Raw genomic sequence first — 20,326 nt, forward strand, 5'->3', positions numbered from 1 at the left:
TTTCATTGTCCTGGAACCGCATGCAAGGAACTTGACTCATTCTCTAGAGGAAGGAGTCGGGGTGTATTTTTCCTTGGTCCCTTTTTTTTTGGTCAAATCCTTGGTTACCACAATAAGAAAAGAAAGTTGAATTGCATCATTTGCAACATTATAAAAGTTGCACCATGGTTTTGGTGGTTATTTATTTCTATATTAATTTCTCAGGAATACAAGCTCACTCTCAAACACTGCTCACCAGCCAGCCAGGCTTTGGACTGGAGTCAGTCCTGAGCTGTGTCTTTTTCCTAAACCTCAGCCTGTTGAAGCACAGCCAGAAGCCTACACTTGCCTTCCTGTCATCTCAGGAAACAGAGGAAAATGAGCAAGGCACTGGCTTTTAGAGCCCCTCAAACCCTGAGCAGATGAGAACAGACAGGTGACTGTCTCCTCTCTCAATGGTGAGACTCTAAAAGAGGATTTATTTTTGTAACATTTTCACTCTACTACCAGTGAAAAGAAATCTCTAACCTCAGCCAAAGTGCCCTGATTTGCCAGGGAGCATTGAGAAAAGCTGTACACCATGCACACGGTGTGAGAGGGCCCTGACGGGTGCCCTTTAGGTCCCGACAAGAATGATGAAGTGTGAGTGCTGCAGATATTTCTTAAGGTGAAGGAAAATATTGGGGGAGGAGGGGAATCCTTTCCCCAGGCAGGAAAAAAAAAAAAGCAAGTTGGCTAGTTAATTTAGGATTATAGTTCTTAAAAATTCAATAAAAACCAATCTTTCCTCTCCCCTCGAGTATTTCTAATTCATTAGAGAAATCAGGTTATGTTTAAACTGGGAAAAGAGCTGCTTTTATTTGCCTATTGAAACAGCAGCATAAAGCAAGCTCCACTCTGGTGGAGGTGTCCAGACGATTTCCTCGAAGATGAAAGAGCATTATGTTTAGCAAATAGCTGAACCAGCCAAACCAGACAATCGGTCACTGTTTTGGGAATGACCGAGTCTGCTGCATCTCAGCAATGGGGAAATGAAAAGAAGGGGAGGTGCCACGAGAGACCAACTTCTTTCTGACTGTAGGAGCTTTTCAGAAGGTACAATTTCTCCTAGGACGAGTGGATAAAAGGTCTAGTCATTCCCTACCTAGAGAGGAGACGGGAAGAAGAAAGACGACTGCCAGATTTATTTTAGAAGTCTCCCCAAATACCCCATCCTGAGGGCGCTTCAGAGCCAAAGTAGATGAGGCATCTGCAGCTGAGACCTTGCAGGACCCCAGACTCTCTGATGACATAAGCACAAAACCTCCAGCTCAAGCCTGACCTCCTGAGCCCTTCAAGGACCTGTGCTGCCATGGGATTCCCTATGGCTGAACTGTTTTCACACCATCCTACCCCAAAACATCAGTAGAAAGTGCTGCTGAGTGCACCCAGATTTGTAAGAGCAATCACCAGGACAGGAGCAAAGCCGACGTGGCTCTCTGCAGGTGGGGTCTTCCCATGCTCTCTCTGGATTCTTCAGCCTTTGGTTATGCAGCATTTCCATAGTCAGGCCCAAGGACAAGCACAACTTCTCTGTCTCCCCAACCCCTTCAACCTGTTTTTCACCCCTTCTACCAGCAGAACCCAAACACTATTTGTTTCCCAAGAGACTCTGATGCGCAGACAACGCCCCTTCTACCAGCAGAACCCAAACACTGTTTCCCAAGAGACTCTGATGCGCAGACAACAGCTTGGTTCCCAAAACAGAAAAGGGTCAAGCCAAAAGCTCTCATAGACCTGGTTCAGACAAGCCTTTACAAGTCTTTAACTCCTTTGGTTTGCAAAACAGGCCAGAAATCTCCTGGCAGCCCCATCTTTCTCTAAAAATTCCCTGCCCAGCTTCTTTGTCCCCGCAGATGGATATCTGCACCTCACTAGCTCTTATTTGCATTGCTGGAACACCTAGAAAGCTCAAACAAGATCAGAGCTCGCTGGTGCTGGAAGTGGTATAGACCAAAACAGTCCAAAAAGACAAGACAAAGAGGAAAGGAGGAGAGCTGGGAATAAGTCCCATGTCTCCTGGCTCTTGACCTACCCCTACTGCCCCCTCCATTACACCAGGAAGCTTTGGCTAAATCTGGAGGGGGGAAAAAAAGCAAAACAAAACAAAACATGAAAAGCAGATAATCTCTGAGAAGGGCTGGTAACATGCTTTGCTTGGGCTCCCATTCATGCTCAGCCATATAAGACCAAAACCCAAACTGGACTGCCCATTCCCAGACCAGTTCAGAGCCCTGGGATATAAAAGCGTGTTTACATTCCTATTTGCTTGCTTTATTCCACATGATGCCAAAATTGCACCAAGTGAAGGCATCCGATGCGACAAACAGAGCCAATGTAAATGCATTCCCGGCTGCTTTAAACATCCTTTTTGCTGGGACAATGAGGATTAGCCAAGGGCCATCCCTTGAGGTGGGCTGTTTTGAGCTCCAAAAAAGCAAAACATAACATTCAAAACACAATGACTGTTCAAATTCGATCATCCAGCTCAGATTTGATCATTGGACCCACAGATTAAGAAACCTCTGTTGGGTAACTCTAGGCACCATCTACCCCACTTTGGCTGCCCGAAGGAGACAGGAGGAGAGCAAAGGCTTCAAATTCACCCACTGCTGGAACATGTTCCCCTGTCTGGCTGCTGAGAGCAATGCCAGGCTGCCACAAAACCCCTCTGAATTAATCCTTGCCCCTGACAGCAGTGAGCTGACCTACAGGACACCAGATCAAACAGCACCTTCCCCAGCTGTCAGGCACAAGCTCAGTGCTGCTGTCTCTCTTGCTCTGTAAAAACAAGGCTTTGAGGCACAAGGGTATCAAGGGCTGGAGTGACCCATCAGCACAATTAACCACTCTGGACAGGTTTCTCTAAGCTTGTTTCTCAGATACTGCAAGTGCCAAACGCAGGCTGGCAGCACCTTGAAAGTGAGTGTAAGTTATACACTCTGAGTACCAACACAACGTGAAGAAGCCTCCCTTTCATGGCAAACTCATACTAGCCTGCTTCAGCAAAAGGGTAGGATATCATTTCAAAGGACGGTCGGTCTCTTATCATGAACTTACATCCCTGATAAATGTATTTTAACTGCTTGAGAGAGTCCAGCACAGAGCCACCAAGATGATTAAGGGAGTGGAGCATCTCCCTTATGTGGAAAGGCTGAGGGAGCTGGGTCTCTTTAGCTTGGAGAAGAGGAGACTGAGGGGTGACCTCATTAATGTTTATAAATATGTAAAGGGCGAATATCAGGAGGATGGAGCCAGGCTCTTCTCAGTGATGTCCAATGGTAGGACAAGGGGCAATGGGTGTAAGCTGGAACACAGAAGGTTCCACTTAAATTTCAGAAGGAACTTCTTTACAGTGAGGGTGACGGAGCACTGGAACAGGCTGTCCAGGGAGGTTGTGGAGTCTCCTTCTCTGGAGACATTCAAGACCCGCCTGGATGCCTTTCTACGTGATGTCATTTAGGTTCCTGCTTTGGCAGGGGCATTGGACTAGATGATCTTTCGAGGTCCCTTCCAATCCCTGACATTCTGTGATTATGCTGCACTGAGCCCTCATGATTGCATCTGTACTTGGGAACCAGACTGAAAACGTTGCCTTTGAACGGCATCATGTGGTACGTGAAACACAGTCCTGAGTTCTGGGCAGCTGCAGCATCCCGGCAGGTTACTGAGCCTGTGAACATACACACACCTGCACACCCAGGAGCTGTGACAGAAAACAAGAGACTGGCCATTGCTGCTCCTCCCTTAGGTAAAATCTCCTGGTGAATCTGGGAGATGGCAGGTCCACCACAGCCTGGTGAAGGTGGGGTGTTCCTCTGGGAAGTGGCTCCAGTTTCTATTTGGCAATTGGGCTGAAAAGTAGGCGTGTAAATGGTGACTCCAACAGAGACAGTACTGATGTTTTGCACTGGAACAGAGTTACCTGCCTTAATGTAGGAGTTACATAGAATTAAAGGATGACATTTTTGAAGCCAGTTTCCACTAAAATGAATAACTAACCCTCTCAAACACTATTTGAATTCACCAGAAATCACTGCACTGAAATAAATGGATAAACTATTAGTTTGTGCTGTCCAGTATGTCAGGAAAAAACAAAAGACTACAATGACCTCTCAAAGACTCCAAGGCCCATAAATCCTTCTCCTCCTCTCTGCCTTAGGCAGTACTGACACTTCTGGGCTACAATAGGGTAACATCTGACAGTCTGTCTCGTGCTGCCTCTGCTATCTGATGGCATTTCTAGCAAAGCAAACAAAGAACTTGGGATCTCCGAGGAACTTAATTACAAGCTCAGCCTTCATCTCTGAAATAAGTAGCTGGAGCTACTTATGTACCATGTCTCTGACCACGTAAGAGGCACTTCTGCAGCAGGAGGGGTGAAGCTGAGTGCCCAGAGCACACAGACGCTGCCCTCTGCACACATGCAGGCTGCACAGGGGGAAGGATTTTGGAAGTGTGGCTAATCTTTCACCTGATCCCTTCAGCTGCATTTAGAAATAGCTGGAAAATGTCTTACCAAGTGTTGACTGTTCCTGGCATCCACAGGAAGGCTAGTTTGACTCTTGCTTCACAGGTTGGATAGCCCTAAAAGTCCTTCCAAGTACAACCCACCAATGTTTTTGCAAGTGATGAAAGAAGATATTTAGCAGAAAGTTTTTTGTGGCAAAATATCATCTCCTAATATTTACAGAGTATTTCTAATTTAGTATGGTAATCCAGAATCCAGCATGAATCTCAACCTCTGGCACACAATGCTCAGTGAAGAAACACAGAGAAGAAAAATTCAACAGTAACAACAACAAGGCAAACCAGAGATGTTCCTGAGCAAAAAGAAACATGTAATCACCCAAATCCAAGATGCCTCCCAGCAAAACCAATAGCAAGGCTATCAGTCTTAAACCTGAACCAGGCTGTCAAGCTCTCGTTCTGTGATCACATCCAACCATGGGGAATTGTCCCATTCCTGGTTTAAAGAGCCCCTGGGGAGAATCCTCTGACTGGGTCCCTTTGGGCTACACCAGTTTCGCGAGCAGCAAACTTGAGCTAGGCTCTTGCTGACCTCAGCTAACCCTCTCAACAGCACAGCAGCCAAAACCAGCAGAAGGAATGAGCCAAAAACATGACTTCATGAGATCATTTGAGAATAGTTACTGAAAGAAAATGCAGCAAGCCATGACAAGAAATTAAAAGCTGGAGATCAGTCCACAGAGGGTCTGTGAAGTTACAAGGAAAAAATGCAGACATAGCAGTGCCAACCATTGGGAAAAATCTGCGTCAGCCCTGGGAGCTCAGCCCGTGAGCAGGAGAGCAGGGGACCTGCATCGGTCCATTCAGGGGACCTGTATCAGTCCATTACATGGCCTGGACCATGACGGGAAGGGCTCCAGCCTGCTGGGCGAGGCTTTATTGGACTTCTCCAATGCTGCTCACATGCAGCATTGCAACTTTTGTCTTAAGAGGCTCAGCTTGCAAATTAGTCTAACGGCTTGGAAGTCAGTGAAGGGATGTTTGCATAAAACAGATGCTTGCAAGCATTAATTTCCTTGAATTTCCAAGTTCCCTTTCTCAATACTAAAATCCCTCTTAGGTTTTTATGTAATTCACATGTGCCATTTGCATCAGGATAATTAATTTAATGAGTAATATCACAGTGACCAGATTACGTGAAATTGCGTCACATTCTAGGAAAACACTAACAAGCCCAGACCTTCATAGAGGTAATGCACTTCAGGAAGGGGAATACAACTTTCTGCTCAGCCATTCCCTTCACATTGACAGCCATCTGGATGAGGAAGAAATAATTATTTCTAGTATTAAATAAAGTCTTAGATGCACCAGCTCCCATCAGGACTCTCTTGCCCTGGGCAGGGTGTATTTACCTTGTAAGAGAAAGCCCATGCCCCTGAGCAGCTCATCTTTCAAATTCAAGTGCATGGCAGAGATGGAGGCTCTCCCCCATCTTACAGGCAGGGAACAGAGGCCCAGAGAAATTAATCACATAATTTTGCCAGGAGCTCAAGGGCATCCCATCGCAAATATGATGGTAAACCCTCAGTCCCACGTCCTCTCCATCACAGCTTCCACATACCTCAACAGACCCCTATTCAGGACTGTGCCAATGCAATAGTCAACCCCAACCCCTTCTGTTAAAGGAAAGTAAGATGTCCCTGCTCATGATATTAATGTTTCCTGCCTGTTGGTATTTCTCACATGTTGCTACCAAAGTTAAAAGCAGCAGCAGCAGCACAGGAGATTAACGCCCCACAGTCTCCCCTCTAGTAATGAAGGGGAACAGGGAGATTGGGAGATACCCAACACGCTTGTCTTCATTAAGATTCATGAGCTAAACTAACAGGGCAGAAATTAACTCAAAAGGAAGTAAGATTTCTCAAAGATCTGTTTGATCTCAGACAAAAGGGAATCGTTATATAAATAGAGCAATTACTCTAATTAAGGTTTCCCTCCATGAATCTCTCGACTAAATGCTGCAGTTGCTGAAAACAGTTTGGCCACCTATTATATAAGGCAAACAAATCTGCAGTGTGGGGTTTCATTAGCCTTCATCCACCCTTAAACAAAGGAGAAGAAAGATGGCTCTATGGCTGCATCTGTTAATGTCTGTATTATTTTTAATGATTGGAAGCCAGCAGGCATTAGCGTAGCAGAAAGCCTTTTTTTTTTTTCTTTCTTACTTTTTTCTTTTAATAAAAAGCTGTTCTTTTGAGCCAGTCTTGCCTTTTGCTCTCTCTTGCACAACGCTCCCATCACCCTCCATCACAGTCCTGATGGGGTGATGCTCACAAGCGTAACTTGCTTCCCCATACAAGAGCAATCCAGGGCTCAGGCACACAAGTGGGCTACCTGGAGTGAAGGATTCAGCACAGCCTGATTGCACTAAATGGTGCCGGCTGAAACTCCAGGGCCCTGGGAGCAGGGTGGTCAGAGAGCTCTCCCATGGAAGTCCTTGTACTTAGAGCAGCTCAGCTGGTGCCTGGTAACTTAAACTGCAGTGATTTGGCTGTGGGTGTGAGCCAGGCACTTGTGAGCCTGAATCCTACTGACCTTCAGTGAGGATTGTGATACTGAGAACAGGACTTGGAGTCACGGTGGCTCTCTCGAGGGCTACCTCTACACTGGAGATTTGCTTTGATTGCAGCCATTAGAGGACACATGGCATTTCAGCTTCCCACCCTACCCATGGCAGGATCGATTGCTAAAAGCCCTGATTCATACCAGTGCAATTCAAAATACAACCCACGCGTGCACAGAGTGATTCTACCCCCATGCTGGGGTCCTGGCCACAGAAACCTGTGAGCAGGTGAAATTCTTCAGTGCAGAGAAGGTCCAGTGAGTGCAGTGTCAGTGCTCTGAGGTACAAGACTGCCCTGAAAGAATTTTCAGGAGGGGGTTAGGAAGAGAGAGAGTGTGAGATTTCAGTTACTTCCTTTTCCAGATAAAAAAGGAATGGACAGGGAGATAAAAACCAGTCTTCAGCCCTGCTCCTAAAAGGCAGAAGAGACTGTAAAACACTCAGCATGGCAGCAGTCACATGTTTAATGTGCCAGCCACAGGCAAGAAGGACTAAATGTCAGTGCAGTACATATTAAGCAGATAAATTTGATCTCGCTTTCCCCTAGTGCAGAAATGGCTGCTCGATGCTGCCCAGCCAAAGCTCAAGAGAATTAAGATGGATTAACTGTATTGCAAACAGTGGTGAGCGAGACAGACTAGCAAAATAAACCAAGGCAGACAGAGCAACTCACGAGCGGGGTGGACACATCTGGCTTCACATCTCCTGGCAATGCAAACTGATGTAACTTTGCTGACTATCACCAGAATTTGGCACAAAATATGGGAATTAATTGTTGTCTGAATAGCTACAAACTTCCTTGCTGTGCTGAAATCTACCTGTTTCCCTGCCTCTCCCCACTCATCAAGTAATAACTCATCAACACTAATGCAGAATGGCAAGACCACAAGTATTAAATGCATATTGGCCCCTGATGATAGCTAGCGATTTTTGACACTTCTGCCTTTGGTACTTCCATAATAAAGAATAATAAACAGAAATTAACTTTAGTTATTAGGTATATGGAATATTTAACATAGGTTTTGGGTAAGATGTCATTCTAGAAATCTGTGTTTTCAGAACTGATGAGTCAATCCCAGTTCCCACGTGCGTCACCAGCTGCACAGGCTGCGCAGACAGTATCAAACACTGGATGCTGTTTTTAAATTACTCCAACTGGACTATAGGTACAACAGGGGATATGCAGTTCAATTACTAAATCAATACATCAACCAGAGTAACACCCATGTGGAGAGAGAATGAGCATCACACTTATTAATAGACTTGGGGCATGATCCCACTCCCGTTTTAAACAGTGGTAAAATCTCCCTAGGGTTGCATGGGAAAGCAATTAATCCTTTTCTGATAGTCTTGTCAAGGGGAACTGGGAATCTATTACACAGCCCTGGGTGGCCTATTTACATAGGGTCAAGTACAAAGGGGACTGAAGTGCCCCAGACAAACCTGTAAAGGCCAACTGGGGCCGAGGGGGGGGGGGGAGAGGGGGGGGAATCAGAGGAAAATACTTCAAAGGAGCTTTTTTGTGTTCCTGGTTATATTTCGATTCTCTTAATTTTAAAGTTCCTGAAAAGACACAGCAGGTCAGCAAGGTCAAAGCTGGAAGGATGAGTAAGACCCACAGCCCCTGAATGGCTCAGACAGTCGGAGATTTGTTACCCCTGTAGCGGTGCTGAGACCTCCCAGTCAGATGGACTGTCTGCCTTCGCTGGGGGCTGCACCACAAGAGCTGGTCCCATCATTCAGCAATCATTCCCATCTCCAAGTTAGATCCAGGCTCTCAAGGGAATCCTTGGGCCTTCCCCAAGATTAATTTTTAATGGACTTCACCAAAACACCTTTGAGAGCCTATAACCACACTGTTTAACTGTGACAGAGCTGAGAAGAGAGCTCAGGCCACAAGTCTTAAGCTTGGCCATGGGAATTGCTTCTTCCCAAGCACCTAGAAGCAAGAAAAAAAAAAAGAAGAGAGGGAAGACAAAGTCGGTGCAATGAATGCTGCTTCACTTTTTTTTTCCCCAATCCCTGGCAGGAAAGAGGAGGATGCGTCACACCCGACATTAACAACAGGCTGGGTTGGGAGCTTTTGTGATGAAGCATATATGAGTCTGCACACCATGGACATAACAAGAAACTAACTTCAGTCCACTGGAAAAGGAAAGATAAAAGACCTAACGACTACTGCAAGATGAATTTGGCCTTGGCAAGCTATATAGAGATGGCTTTAGTTGTCTTTCACAGTGAATTATTCAGAAGCATCGGACTGTTGCTTTGGGGAAGAGGAGCACATCAGAAAGGGGTGTGATTGATTGACAGAAGAGATTAAAATCACCAGGGAAAGCTGTTTGCTGTTTGAGAATTAGGAGGCAAAGAGTAGGAAACAGCATGTTACAGAGATGGATATGCATGCTCAGGTAAAAGAGGTAAGAAGGCAATCTGTGGTGGAGCACAACCTTGCCACTTCACCACAGTGTGTGTTTAGGGACAAAATGGTCTAGACGAGATCATTTAAAACTGCAGAACTCCTTCCCAGTTGGGAAACAACAGGCACCAGAGTCCTACTTTTGCTGCAGAGGCTCTGAAGCCAACCAGGAAATGAGATGAAAGCATTTCTAAAACACAAAATAAAGAAAAAAACCTTTACACAGACCCAGCATAGAGTTTCACAGAGAGATTCAACTATTGGCATGACTCTGACAGCCAAAGCTTAATCAAACTGTGCAAGAGGAATTATGGAGCCTGCCAACTCTGAAGAGATGCCAAGGAGAATAATTTATTGGCATATTTGAAGGCAATTTTAATATCTGCCTTTGTTAGCAGGCTCCTCAGCTCTGAGGATAAAGCAATGAGCTCATCTAGTTCCCCCTTTGATTTCAGTGGGCCACCATTGTGTTGTTCCTTTTAATCTTTGTCTAAAAAATACTCCTGGCATCTGGTTCATTCAGAAACAAGTTCATTCTGGCTATTCCAACATTGCACATGAAACAGATTATCTGCCTTTTTCTGTCTGTTGGAAAGAAAGGACCTGGCCTGGATCTGTAGGATGCAAGTGCAAAGGAGAGACATACGCCTTGTGCAGAGTGATGTAAAGGAAACGTAGGCAATCTTGCACCATCAGCATCTGGCTGCCTCACTTCACACCTTGCAAGTGTTTGGGAGAGGCCCAGGGAGCACAAGCTGGGGGGTTTGGTCCAGCTCACACAGTGGCCAAACTGACCGCCCAGGACTTGGGGAAAAGGTGAGGCACAAAGCCAGCAGAAAGCACAGACGTGTTGCACTTGGATGTGCCAAGCAGAGCGCAGCCCAAGTATTCTGACTCATGTGTTGCTTGCTGTAGCGTGCAGGGAGGATGCAGACACCCACCGTGGTATCTGAGCTGATGACAGCTAGTCCTGACCTCCTAGTACCCAGGTGTGTTGGACCCTGAGCAAATGCAGTGTATGAAGAGAACAAACTTCTCCAAAATTCAGAAGACCTCACCCTCCATGCTGACGTTAGGGGTCAGCAGCTGCAGTGAGTGGGCAGCTTGGACCATTCATGTCTCTCCTGAACTTAGATGTCCTTGCCAGCAGTCTGAAAGCAGCCCTTTCCCCTCCACTCCTCTGTCACAGCAGACTGTTCACTTTAAGTTAAAAATTCTGCCTTTAAGTCTTTCTGCTGTGAAAACCCCAGCCTCTGCCTTCTCTCCTCATTAATGGCATTTTCAAGTTGCTTACAGCAGTGGGACCAGTCTGGCTCAGCACGGAGCACTCCTCGTGCAGAAAGCCTTTCTGAAAATAAGCAATGGCACACACAAAAGGGGCTCCCACCAAGGGTTTGGGCAATCATGGTGGCATCTCCTTAGGATGGGTAGTTTACTCCTCCCCCAGCACAGCTCAGTGTTCACTCTGCTTTCTCTCCTTCAGCTGGGCCTGGGTGGAGTACCTTAATGGAAATTATTTTTTCTGTATTTTTCCAATATTCTTTTTTCTCAGCCCGTTTTGGTAAGTGTATGCAGCACAGCCTGAGTCTCCAAGGGCTCTGCTGGAGCTGTTACCCTTCATCCAGCCAGACTGGACTGCCCTGTGCTCTGACCACACAGGATATTACAAGTTCCTCAGAATTTTCTTGCAATGGCAAGAAATAGCCACCTGAACCCTGTACTCCCCAGAGAGTCCTGGGTTTAACTCACACACACAAACATGATAATCAAATTTCTCTCTTGTTAAGAGCCATCACTCAGGATTCCGGAGAAATTATGAGCTCATTTTCACCAGAGGGAGAGGCGGAAGAGGGCACCCTTCAGATTTAGTTTTTCCTCATCTACTATCACCTGCAAATTTAAGGAAGAAGAAAACCCTAACATAGACACACACTTTCCCAACTGCTACCTAACTCATTTTTACATATGCATATGGAGACACAAAGCATTTCTAGAATTCACTATCAGTGCCCTCTAACTTAACCTCTTGTTTTAAGGTAGAATTGGGCCACACTTTGAGATAATATCCACAGGCTTCCCACCATCAATTCAAAAGAAATTGCTGGTGGAAAAATACAGTACTCATTATAGTACCTTGTGAGGAAGTCTCTTGTGTCTGATGGTTACCTGAGGGACCTAAAGCAGCCTCATATTCACTGTTCTGGGCAGCAAAGGAATGACAAACTTCTGTAGGAAGTTTTGAGTGGCTTTTTTAATTAACAAGATGAAAATTGGCCGAGCTGGTATGGAAGGGCCCTCATACCTCTCTCCTAAAGATGAAGTGGCTGGTTGCCATCTGCACTGCAACATTCCTGAGCCCTTTTCTTGCTCTCCAGAAAAGCCCATGCGTGCTGCCTCCTAGCAAAGGGGGATGAGTTGAACTGCCAGGGAACTCCCAGTACTGGTATCACTGTGTGTGCTAGCTGTACAAGTCAAAAAACCTAAGGATCTAACTGAAAAGCTCTAGTTTCTGGGTTTCAGTCTGTGACATGGGCTCACAGGAGAGGAAGAAGAGGCTTTTGCTTTCTAGATCACAGCTTTTTTGCCTTCTTGATCAGGCTTCAAAGCTGTATGGAAGCAAAGTGGATTTAAACTGTGGCACATTTAACCATTTCCCCCTCTAGTTGCTCCCGAGAAGCATTCAAGCTCCCTCCTGGCTCCTGGCAGAAGCCAGGAAAGAAATCCCAACTCCCTCACCTTGTACTCCAACAGCCAAAAATGAGTCCATAAGCACAGGTCATCAGAGCAGGACCTGGCTCCTGCTGACCCACAGAGCATCACAATTGCTGCAGCTGAGTTTGAAGCGCTGATTCCCAGTCATAACAGCCCCTTGATGTTAATGTGGCAGAGTAAAGAAGATTTCAAGCAAGTCTGTGAGAGTAAAATCCAAAGGGGGATAGGGGGGGTGGTGGTGTGTGTGTGTTAGACTTCAGTGATGGTGTTAGGATGCAGAGTGCTGGGGTACCTGGAGGGGGGAAGTGAACTCAGTGACATGAAACAGCAGAGAGTTCACTAAACCAAAGTATTGGCCTTTTGAGTCAGTGTCACTTCCAAGCTATTTTTCTCTAGAAAAACAGATCAGCTTCAAGTTTTTCTTTTGTATCCTTGGGACTGTATTGCTGACATCAGTTTTCTCTAAAATACAGGTAATGTTTGCTCTCAGCTGAGCTCCCACACCTTTCCATTTAAACCCCTCTCACTCTTCGCACTAATCCACCGGCATTTGGATTCCCCTGTGCTGTTCCACCTGTGCTGAGCAGGAGTCAGGCTGCTAAAACCACAGCCTTCCTCTGCACCTTCCTCTTTTCTTGTCTGGTGTTTATTTCTCACACAATAACCACTTGGAAGGGGATATAACCATTTTTGTCCAGTGTCTTAACTCCAGTAGAATTTTCTTCAAAATGTATGTTTTTAACCAGCTGGAGGGAGAACAGACTTTAGTTTCATTTGTGTCCCAAAAATATCCAGCTACAGTCAAGGCTGCCCAAGCCACATGTTAAGAAGGAGCATTTCAGCTAGGCCAGAAGTGTTTCAGAGCTCACATTAAGACTGGAGATTGGCACTACAGACGCCAAGAGACACCCTCAGGTTCAAAAAAAGTGACAGGAGTTCAGAAATCCAGGGTGCAGCAGGCAGAGCAATGCTAACACTTCCCTGGGGAGATGCTGCTTTCTAGCCCCTGCTGTTACCTGGCTCTGAGAGTAAAAACATCTAGGCTGCAATTGCTCATCCAAGTTTCCAACCACTCTTATTTCAGATCATCAGTCCATGGAGTGACTCAATATAGCTTAGTCCTTCTCTCCTCACCTAAAACCAGACCTGAAAATGAAAATCCCTGAAGCTTTCCCTGTGAATTTGCTTCCTATTAAACAATCGACTTCTGAGACCTGATTTTCACTGTGTCCCTTCATTCTCCCCTCCAACTCAGCCTGACTGTTAGCTAGACAGAGTGATCAGATTGCATTTGAGAAAGTCATACGTGAAGCGAGTGAAACGTGCTGCCAAAATACCACCCCGCTTATGGGAAACGAGAGGATTGTATTTCATTTTGCAGTTTGCTCAGCTGAATCCCAAAGCTTCTGGCTGCCTGGAAAGCCACTCCTCTTTACTCAAGCACTTTTTGCTAGTGACAATTTACAAATTCAGAGCATCGAGATGCTGTAACAAAGCACGCTCCAGCTGCACTCTCATTGTAAAAGATATGGTGTGGAAGTCTCTGCTCTCTGATTGCTCACTAAGTTTCTCTTTCACAGTCTCTTCATCATCAGACACTGGTGATTACTCTGTCAGCCGATGGCAAAGAGTATTTCAAATAATTTCTTTTGCAGACACAGACCCAATAGCTCGTTTGGCATAAACTCCTTGTGACGGCATCCAGGTAGGGCTATGGAGAAACCTTTTCTGGGGGGAATCAAAATCAAGGCAAGACTTACGTTTAAAATTAGCTGAAGTGGTCAGAATCCATTCAGCAGCAATTCTCCTTTTCTGTAATTTTTTTTTGCCTCCAACAAGCAAATCCATGTCCAGTTTGACTTGCTCACACAAGAAGGGGAGACCTGAGTTCAAGTCCTCTCTTCCTGACTTTAGCCCTCAGTACCTAAATCCCTCAGTGACACACTCAGATGGGGCAGGGTACATGAGTGAGATTTTCTACTTCCCTCCTCTGGGAGTATTGACTCCAGCAAAATCCTGCTGACTTACACTGATTTAACTCTGCCCTACTCCTTCCCCAGCTCTTGAGGGAAAATATAAAGGACAAAAAAAAAACATTAAAAAGGGAAATAGATAAAAATTTCTTTTTTCTACAGCACAAATATTTCTGCTTTGAATTCTAAACAAGGTCTCAGGGCATCGAGGTTGTTTTTGTTTTCTTTGGTACCAGTGCTCAAAAACAAGCCAGGAACACCCAGTGACCTAAATGAAGTCCTAAAGACGTATTTTGGTTATTATCAGGAAACTCTAAAGATGAACAGGATGCAACCCTCAGAAATCAGGTGGTTTCTGATGGGGGGAAATTGGTGAAGCACAATTATGGTAAATGAAAGAAAAACAAAATAACAGCATCCGTGAAATGTGTCCTAAAACCTATTATTCTTGTTTACAGTGAAGCTCTTCATGAAGGCAAATTGATCAAGTGCTTTCTAAACCTAGATGCTTTCTAAACCTAGATATATCCATTTGGAGAGCATCTCTAAGTGCCTACACCTAATTGCATCTTCCTGGCAGAAGAATTTGATTTTCATTTCAGAGCTTTGTACCACTCAACATCAAGTGAATTCTCACCAGTCCTGGTCAAGGTTAGAGGCCAGAACTTTTACTGAGCGGATAATCCAGTTATTAAGGCTATTAAGGCTTTAGCCTGCGATACAAGAGACCCCAGGTTAAATTCTCTGGTCTTCCACAGGCTTCTCATGCCATGTAATTACCTATAATCATTTATGTCACTGCAGTATTTGAATGCTCTGGTTTTCCAGAGCTCTTAATATCCTGGGTTAGAAGGCAGTGTCACAGCTGTAAACCAGGGAGTTCAAGTTCACTTTTTGTTAGAGGTAAACACAGTAGTGATTAGAAGATACTCACATGGTAATAATGCTGTATCTAAGAGAAATATTATTAGTGTCAGAGGTCTGTGAGAAAAAAAAAAAAAATCTACATATTTAACAGCTAGAAAATTGTCTTCCTTCCTAAAACAGCCACAAGGGAACAAAAAAAGCCAAGTTCAACACTTTGTGTTATACAGACACCTAAAACACTGACCAAGCATTATTGGTACACTGCAAATATAATACCTCAGCTGTGATCACATTTGTTATCATTCAAAAGAAATCAAAGTGTGTGGGTTTTTTCAATTTTAATCTAGACAGACAATCTCATGACAGGATGTTTCCTTCCTGTTAAAGCCAACATGCTCTGATGCCTCTAAAAGCTCAGCACATAAAAGGAAAGAGGAAATGAGGAGCTCTTCTAGTGAACCACTCTTGAACTCAAAAGCAGCTACTATGAGGCTGCAGAAATTCAGGCTGTCTACAGTTCACTGATGATAGTTCAGTGACCTATATTCAGGTCACTGAACTATCATCAGTGCTGTAAAACGATGCAAAAGTCACCTCCAGGTAGCAGCCACCCAGGGAACAGAAACACTGAAGAACTGAAGGTCCAGTAAAAATTTCAGTTGCAACTTCCTACTAGTTAATCACAAGGCTCCTGGTTAATGCCTTAAATTTCAGCCTTTACCCTAAATAGACATCTCCTGATAGCGTAGTGCTTCTCTTGAGCAATGTGTGTGCATTTCAGAGAGGCAGTTTTGTTTTCCTTTGCGTTTCACCAGCAACATGTGATACAGCAAATAAGCAGAGCACCTGGCGAGGGGACCTCATTTCAGGCAAGTAACCAGCGATAGCGACAATGACTGAAACTTCAGAGATGCTCAGTCAATCTCTATTTAAATTCTCAGTTCTTGCCCTCTTTCTCCAGTGCCACTCATCATGCTGCTGCTTGTTAATCACAGACAGGACCTGCTGTTAAAAGGTGGGCTCTGAACACCAGCTAGAGCAGCCTGGGGTGAATGCAGCTTGTGCTGGCTGTTTCTATGTGGTTCCTATTGGAATTAGGAAAATAAGCATTCCATCATTAAGAAGCTAAAACACTAATCATATTTTATTATACCCTGAAATTCCTGTTATGATGATCATCTATCTGACCACATGTTACCTCCATCTCATACTTAATGCAAGATACCTGCAACAAATCCACTCTGCTATTACTTGTCACTACAGAAGAGGAATTGGCTCAGGCATTCAAGGCTCCCAACCCAACAACATGAATGCTGCTCCAGAACCTGCAATAAGTTTGAACTTCACATTTTTTATTCATTACTTGTCACTACAGAAGAAGAATTGGCTCAGGCATTCAAGACTCCCAACCCAACAACATAACATGAAGGCTGCTCCAGAAGCTGCAATAAGTTTGAACTTCACATTTTTTATTTTAAACATGCTGCAGGTTTTTTCCAAAACCAAAGAGGGCCTTCAGCATGACAAATGATCACTCCTGAGCACGTGCTTCCAAAGCCCAGCCCTTTGCCTCCTCTAGAAGTGGGTTTTATTCTTAGCTGATTTCTGTGGAATTTATTAGATGCATTTTCAGCTACAGAAAGTAATTGCTCAGTTCATATCCTACAGAAACCTTTCATCAGGAAGCTTCTGATTCTTGCTTCTAAAGATCTGATGAAAACAAACTCTCCTCTTTCCTTTAAATGGTCCCATCATTTATCAACCCATTTCTTTGAGACAATGCTCCACAAGTTATTGTAAATTACTATCTTATCCAAGCATTTATTTGGCCCTCTATTACCGCAATAATTAGTAGTATCCAGTCTTAAATGCATCTTTGTCCACAGTGCTACTGCAATGAAAGGAAACACTTTGATCCTTCTCTCTCCAAATGGTGCTTGGAGATATTAAAGTGATTTGGTCAGAGGTAGGAAGAAGTCAGTAGCAGAACAGCCAAGTTAGGTCTCCTGATTCCTACATTAACACTCTCATCATTTAATCACCTTTTGACTCATTACAGTAAAGCCAGGGAGTTCCAGTGCACTGGGCACTGTTTGTACATGCATAAGCCTAAAATCTTAAAAACCTTCCTTCCCATGTCACAGGCAAAGACGAGAGGCACACGGATAAGACAGCTCCTGGGAAAATTCATGAATACATGGAAGAACAATGGCTCAGTGTGGCCAGCAACAGCACTCCTCAAACTGTTTGCTGTACAGCCCCATTTTTTTTTTTCTCCCAAACACACAAAAATCAAAAGCCTGCCTTTGTATGCAGGTAGACAGCAATCCTTGGGGCAAGGCTGATATCACCAACAGTCAGAAGGAAGGATTATCACGAAGACTTCACTTCTTCACCACTCCAATTACGTGGAAATCATATGGTGACTACTGATTAAATACTGTGTATACCTGCTGCTTCTGTTCTGGAAGATGACCATATGTTGTAAATTATTAAGCCAGCAGGGGAATGCCCAGACACACAGACATGCACACACTTTGCTTGCCAAATTGGCTGCTGGACCATATAAAGGACATAACTATGCAAACACACCTAAGTGTAACAGGATTTTTTTTTTTATGTTTACCCTTCAATCCAAGATAAGAAGAGGGTCAGGGTCACAGTAACTGCAATTTCTGAGTGCCCATATCCCAGCCCTGTATTCTTTTGCTAGATTGAGGCTGAAGAAAGCCAGGACCGAGAGCATGCAAACAGCCAAAGGAACTCACTGCTTTGAGGATTGCCACTGCGTCCTGCTGGAGCCACGTTGGGTAGACAACTTCATCATTCAGAATGGCCTCAAAGAGGTCGTCTTCATTCTCTGCCTCAAAGGGCGCGTGGCCACACAGCATCTCATACAGCAGCACGCCCATGGCCCACCAGTCTACATCAGGGCCATACAGCATCTCCTGTAGGATCTGAAGGAGAGAGAGGAAAAAAATATCAATGCTGAAACTTCTTAAACTGAGCAAGGGAGGAAAAAGGATTTTGAAACATTAACACAGAAGTTCTTGCTATGTCCTAACAGCACTCTGCCAGGCTGGCTGTATGTCTAGGAGCACATAGGTCATCTCAATCTGGGAACCCCCAGATCAGCACAAAGGTACATCAGATGCACTAAACAAGGGCTGAAATAGCTTGGCTGCTCACAGGTTCTCCTGGGAAATAAGCCCTTAGAAATTATGTTAGGGCTCAGCAGCAGGAGAAAGGGCATTTCAGCGGAACTGGCTGAGCCTCAGAAGTGGCAGAGCAGCCATGTGTGCGAGATGACACCACCCTTTCCTTTCCTTGCCTCTGGGAAGGAAATGCTTTCCCAGCCCCAATGGCAAGGCTTTCAGCTGGAGAAGGGAAGGAGTACTAGGATGCGAGAAGGGCACAAATACCAACCACAGACAAAAATTCAATTGTGTTGAAGATGGATCTGAAACTCTGTCAGAACATCTGGCAGCATCTGGAGGGCAGCTGTTCCTTAATGAGGTGTTTACTAATTTTGCAGTGAGACTGGGGGATGACAGGGAAGGAGAGGAAGCATAAAAAGGACTGGAAGACAAGGGAGAATTCAATTTCCTTCCAAATCAAAGGGGGCTGTATGTGCCTCTGTATGTGCCTCTTAAGATTTCTGCAGCTGTGCCTCCCTTTTTCACCTTATGTTTCCTAAAGAAAAATACAGGCTTATCTTGGTGCCTACAGCAGCCCAAAATTTACTCATGCTTTGCTCACACAAGAGATTGATAATACAAGCATGCACCTAGGAGGAAAACTTGCACCTAGTGGTCAAATAAGGTGTAGCTAAAGACACCAGAGAGTATACTTGCTGCTCCAAAGCTAACCTACACTTTTCATATTGTAACCAAGTTTTCCTGGCCAAAGAAGGGTTTCCTATACCTCTGGAGCGATGTAGTCTGGCGTACCACAGAAGGTGGCTGTGGTAATGCCATCATGAATGCCCTCTTTGCACATTCCAAAGTCAGCCAGCTTGCAGTGACCCTCGTAGTCCAGTAGCACGTTGTCCAGTTTCAAATCCCTGCAACGAGAATCGTTCACCAAGTCGCTACGTGCTTGGAGCAGCCGCAGCAGAAATGGAGGCAGCCTCCCAGGCGTCAGAAGCTTAACCTGTAAACTGGACAAACCTCATCACAATAAAAAAATAAACAGAAGTCATGCAGGAGGGGTTTTCTTTTGCTTCATCTCTTACAAAAGGGAGGGAGGAACAAACCTCATTCTGCTGAACTGCATTTAATATGGGCAGGTGCTATACGAGTTTACCGACATGGCTTTCTAAACACACCACAAGCCTGGCTGGCAGAGCTCCTGCTCCTTTAGCTCTGGGACTCACTGGAGCAGAGGTTGCCAGAGCTGCCAAATTGCATAATGATGTTATGATGCAGCAAAATGCACCACACAGGACATACTCTGATTCAGCAAAGCACCACGCTGGGAGCATGCAGCCAAAGCTGGGGAGGTGTGCGAAGCCTCTTCAGAGGGGCAGCAGATCCCCTCTTCTCCTGAGGTGTGGAGGGTTAAATCCCAGACTTCCCTGTATCAGGCAAGCCTGACTGATAAACCCCACCTGCAACATTATCCAAGTTGAGAAGAAAGTCCCTGCTGACATCAAGCCATGTGGGCAGGGTGAGTCTTCAGCCAGCATGGGATGTCTCCACCATAAGGTAAAGTCTTAAAGCCCTCCCAGGTGTATCGATTCCAGCAGGACTACACTCATGTAAGAAGTTAATATCTCCTGTAGTGCTCCTTGGGGTGAGGACTTCCTTGCCAGTGTCACAAGAGACCTGCAGCCAAACACCATACTGTACAAGGCACATTTTCCAATACGTCACCTCTAACAGCCCGAGAGTTCCTCATAAGGAGCAGAGCTGCCAAAATGACAGAGCCCTAACAAAGCTTATCAGCTCGTCTGACCTTGAGATTGCCTGAGGGAATAGCCTGCAGACAGCAGTGCCATCAGGTACATGACCAGAAAGCACGGGGTCATCTGCAGACTTAGGCAACACCTTCCTAAAAATACACACCAGCTCATAGCACCTCTGTTTTTCAGCTGCCAGAGAAGCTCTAGGCACCATCACAGACGGAGGAAAGGAGCTATGATGGGAGGTTTTTGCAGTACAAATAGGACACAGTTCATTTTTTGAACCTTCTCAGGTATTGGCCCAAGAATTGCACAGAGCCCTCACAGCAGCTCTGAGGCAG

At 45.1% G+C, this 20,326-nt stretch overlaps 1 protein-coding gene across 1 annotated transcript in view; it reads right to left on the reverse strand.

The window, feature by feature from the left end:
* The window catches only part of LOC104522296 (protein kinase C eta type-like), a gene marked incomplete at its 5' end in the record, with an annotated part of 124,728 nt that overhangs the window by 2,676 nt on the left and 101,726 nt on the right, over positions 1-20,326 (reverse strand). Inside the window, 2 exon segments of the mRNA XM_010164538.2 lie at positions 17,851-18,039; positions 19,007-19,145. Coding sequence (XP_010162840.1) covers positions 17,851-18,039; positions 19,007-19,145 — 328 coding nt within the window.

The sequence above is a fragment of the Antrostomus carolinensis genome, unplaced genomic scaffold (assembly GCF_000700745.2).
Source record: "Antrostomus carolinensis isolate BGI_N321 unplaced genomic scaffold, ASM70074v2 scaffold17413, whole genome shotgun sequence".
NCBI lineage: Eukaryota > Metazoa > Chordata > Aves > Caprimulgiformes > Caprimulgidae > Antrostomus > Antrostomus carolinensis.